Genomic DNA, 4,661 nt, shown 5'->3' on the forward strand with positions numbered 1-4,661 from the left:
TAATTTGTTATTTTGTTTCCAGAATTGTGATTTGCTTTGCACTTCACGGCCACCGTAGATTTGTATTGAAAAACCAATAAAAGAACTTTGAGAACAAAATGCAAATAAGACATTAATTAAATATGCACTCATTTTGCATGCATCCTGGCACTAAACATCTGTGTTTTCAGTTTGATGTACTTTATGCATAAATTTTTGATATTACAAACAAAAAAATATTGTGCGCAGGTTGAGAGAACCCATGTTTTGTTCACATCTACAGACAAATTATAAGAAATTACGAAATACATTTTATATAATAAAATGCTCTTGAAAGTCATAACATAATTGGGAACTTGTGTGGAAAAACTGCTGCATACATGTTTAATGAGATAAAACTAGATGAAATGGCTATTAAATGCAGGATTGCATTTAACAACAATAATAAAAATAATTACACTAAATGAAATATATATTTAATATATTTACTATGACAATGTCATAATAATTAATAATAATTCCTCAACCATAATCTCCTCAACCATAAGTCATATTTAATGGAATTTTATGTAATTTTATATATATATATATATATATATATATATATATATATATACACATGTATATATATATATATATATATATATATATATATGTGCGTATAGATATATAAGAGAAAATATTATAGTAAAAATGTCATTTATTTCTGTATAATAGTAAAATGCTGTGAATGTGTGTGATCTTACTGGACTCAAAGGTGGTCCCGTGGGCCGTCATACTCCATGTACTGCTCCTGCGGCTCTTGGTCACCATAACGGAGAACTCATAAAGCGTGTTGGGTTTCAGAGACGTTACCGTATGGAACAGGGTCGTGGTGTTTGCCGTCTGACAAAACAAGCAGCAGACAAACACATTAATAAAGTTTATCACTGCATACTGTAACACATTTGACTATGTAGTATGCAGTAAGCAGTACACTAGTATTCCATTCAACACACTCTGAGACAGTGAACACTAGAGGGCGCTCTATGCACAGAAAATTAAAACTGAAATACTCTTCAGAATCAGTGTTATTTTAGTATCATTGAGCTACTATTGTAGTTTTGACTAATAGTTTTCAATTCGTTTTTATTTTCAGTTTTTTTTAATGTCACAAAGTTTTAGTAATTTTGTTGTATGTTTTTGAAATTTTTAAAAAATGTCTATATAGTTTCATTAATTTTATTTCAGTTTAATTTTAGTTATTATTTTTCTAAATCAAGTTAAATAAAATGAAAATGAGAAATGCTGCGTTGGCAACTAGCTTATTTATTTATAAAAAATATTTTTTTTACATTTTATTTCAGTTAATGTTTATTTCAGGTCACACATTTTTTTAATGGTTTTAGTTAACTACTATGATCCTCTAATCCACTTTAGAACATCAGTTCAAGTGAAATGAAGCAGTTTTGAACACCAAACGAATCACTATGATCAAACAGCACTCCTTCGAGGCGGTGGATACCTTATATTTGGTGTTGGCGGGGATGTTGGTCTTCCAGCGGATGGTGTAATATCTGGAGTCGGTGATCTTCTGGTTCTTGGCGAGCGAGTTGTCGGCCCAGCTGACTTTGACAGTGTCATGGCTGAGGACGGTGGCCTGAACGCCCACCGGGGGCAGCATGGGTGTGGGGTCGGGTGCTGGGGTGTATGGGTTATTAAAGAGCTCATAAAAATCAATATCAGCATCTATGGGGTCTGACAGCAGCGGCACACACAGATGAGTCAGAGCAAATCATGATAAATGGAGAACAAAATAAAAAACAACAAAATCACATGGGTTTCAAAAATATGAGAGGATTGATCAGGGTTAGGCGGCATAAAACGGATTAATGGTTCAGGTGTGGACAAGTGAGAGGAAAAATTAATGAAAAAGAGAAAGAGAGATATGATTAGAATTAAGAAGGCCCATATTTAAACTGAAACAGTATATATATGCAAAAATATTACAGGCTGAGTCATGGATTATATCGTATACACTGTATACAGAAAAATACTCACTGATTAAAGAAATAATATAAGCTTAATACAACTTAAGCTCTAAGGTCAGTATCTGAGAAGATAACCACAGAAAATCATTTCAACTGATCCCTCAGATTGTAAAAAATTTGCATGCACAGTGATGCACTTACAATGGAAATGTATAATAATAATAATAATAATAAAATAACTATTATTATTATTTAAACAATATTAAAACATAAGAAAAAACAAAAAAGATATTACTATTGCAATAATACTATTTTACTGTAAAATAAAAAAATAGTATTTATAATAATTATTATTATTACAGTATTTAATAATAATAAAAATTATTATTCAAAATATTTTTTTACTTTATTTGATTTATAGAAATACCAAAAATATATTACTATTGCAATAATACTATTTTACTGTAAAGTAAAAAATGTATAATAGTAATATTTATAATATTATTTAATGATAATGATAGTAAAAATACATTTTAATAAACTTTAATACAATAAATGTAACTATTTTACAGTAAAACAGTAAAATTACAATACTACTATTTATGGCTGTCTTAATTTCTTTACTTTCTAACTACAGAGCTTTTATTATTGTGGTTTTACTTTTAGTGTGGATTTTCATGTCTATCCTGCTCCAGCATTTTTTTATTTGTGGCTAATTTAAGAGGGACAAATCCAAATGATCCTGTAATTAACAGCATGTTGCTGATCAACAGAGCTCTGAATTTAATTAAGATACACCTGGAATTGCTACTGATTTTTCTGTGAAAATATCCACAGATTTTTTTGTCAACAACAAAATAAGCAGGCTCAGCAGAAAACGACAATAAATGATTGCTGCAAACAAGCTAACGCTCATCCTCGGCAAACTAACTAATTTCTGGGTCATTTCGCGCTCTAGCTTAGGAAACTGGAGTCTTCAGGTCTGTCAGAAAAGTTGTGTGAAGCTGACAGAGTGGGATCTGACGCAGATCTCGACCTGACAGGACGGCAGGGGGTCTGGAAAGCTCTAACAGCGGCGTTCTGTCTGAGACACCTGACGTACAGTGAAAGAAAGAGAGCTGTGAGCGCACACATTACACCTGTAGGTTTGGATGTGCGCTAGCGTGACACGCCGCGTGTCCCAGAACCGAGGGGGGCAGTATCTGTCACCTCACATTTAACAGGAGGAAGAGATTGTAGTTTCTCTCTACTACAAAACAACGTCAGACTGATTTCTAGAGCCTGAGGGGTGTGCGATATATATCGTCTGCGATAATATCGTAATTGTTGTTTTAACGATGTGCGATTTGACATTATCGAGTATTTTGCAAAAACCATTCAAAACACCACTACAGAGCGCACACATACATCAGTCTAGACTAGTGCGCGAGCGCATTTAGAGTGCGTTCTTTCACTGCATGATTCAGTCTATTAAAATGCATTTAGAATGATCACAAATACACAAGACATGATGGCAGAAAATGTATATATTTATGCCATGTCATATAGTTAATAATTAATTTCACACGAAGAGTGCCGTTTTTCTCCAAATATCACCATGATTACAAACGTGATATTGATTTTTTACAGAGGTTCAATAAACAAGAAGTTAATTAAAAGACTTACGTTTTAGACAGCATATTGCCTGTTTTTGCTCTATTTCGACAACAAAAATAACTCCAAACTTTAATATAACTCCGACTGGATTCGTCTGAAAGAAGAAAGTCATATACACCTAGGATGCCTTGAGGGTGAGTAATTTATGGGCTAATTTAAATTTTTGGGTGAACTAACCCTTTAAGGTACCAGAACAATAACACACTCAGCAAAATATCGTCTAATTATCGTTATCGATAAAATCCCAGAAAATATCGAGATTATATAATTTTAGCCAGTATCGCACACCCCTAGCCTGAAGCGTTACAGATTTACACCGTGCTTCGTTTTTAGTACAAAAACAGAAAACAGAAACATGTCTGATGCTAGATAGAAGAGAGACACAGTTAATCGTGCTAAATATGCTTCAAAATAACATGAAGTATGTATTTTTGTCATCTGATCCTGTCTGAATGGACATGCGAAAGCTGCCACAGTAAAAACCTCAAACGATCATGCATTCAGTGTGTTTGCGTGTCGTACCGGATTGAGGTCTCGTCGTGGCGCTGTTGTAGATGGGAATGCCTTCGCCCATGTTGTTGAAAGCCTTGAGGGTGATGACGTAATGGGAACTGGGATCTGGAGTGGAAACATTAATAAACGTCTGTAAACACACCTAATGTCGACATGTGACTGAGTATTTGTGGCGTTACACCCACCGAGGTTATCGATGCTGTAGAAGCGCTGTTTGTAATCCAGAGTGACCGTGTGGGCATGAGGGCTGCCGATTCCGTATCCGATTTTATAACCTCGGACTAAAACGTCCTGGTTTTCTGGAGGAGTCCAACTCACCACGATTCGGTTCACCAGCGGACGAACATGAAGAGAACTCGGGACTCCTGGAACCTGAGACTCTGTAATACACACACTTAAAGGGGTCATAGGATGCCCATTTTCCACAAGTTGATATGATTCTTTAGGGTCTGAATGAAAAGTCTGTAACATAGTTTGGTTAAAATTTCTCAATGGTAGTGTAAAAAACACCTTTTTTACCCTGTCAAAAACAGCTCTTTTCAG

At 34.4% G+C, this 4,661-nt stretch overlaps 1 protein-coding gene across 1 annotated transcript in view; it reads right to left on the minus strand.

Moving 5' to 3' along the window:
* Positions 1-725: 725 nt before the first annotated feature.
* Positions 726-4,661, minus strand: part of LOC107754357 (neogenin-like) — a gene marked incomplete at its 3' end in the record, with an annotated part of 85,916 nt that continues 81,980 nt past the window's right edge. Inside the window, exons 15-18 of the mRNA XM_016570775.1 lie at positions 4,304-4,498; positions 4,128-4,223; positions 1,484-1,716; positions 726-864 (exon numbers count right to left, since the gene is read on the minus strand). Of these exons, the coding sequence (XP_016426261.1) occupies positions 726-864; positions 1,484-1,716; positions 4,128-4,223; positions 4,304-4,498 (663 nt within the window). The remainder of the gene's footprint in view (positions 865-1,483; positions 1,717-4,127; positions 4,224-4,303; positions 4,499-4,661) is intronic.

This window comes from Sinocyclocheilus rhinocerous, unplaced genomic scaffold (genome assembly GCF_001515625.1).
Source record: "Sinocyclocheilus rhinocerous isolate Xijiao unplaced genomic scaffold, SAMN03320098_v1.1 scaffold561, whole genome shotgun sequence".
NCBI lineage: Eukaryota > Metazoa > Chordata > Actinopteri > Cypriniformes > Cyprinidae > Sinocyclocheilus > Sinocyclocheilus rhinocerous.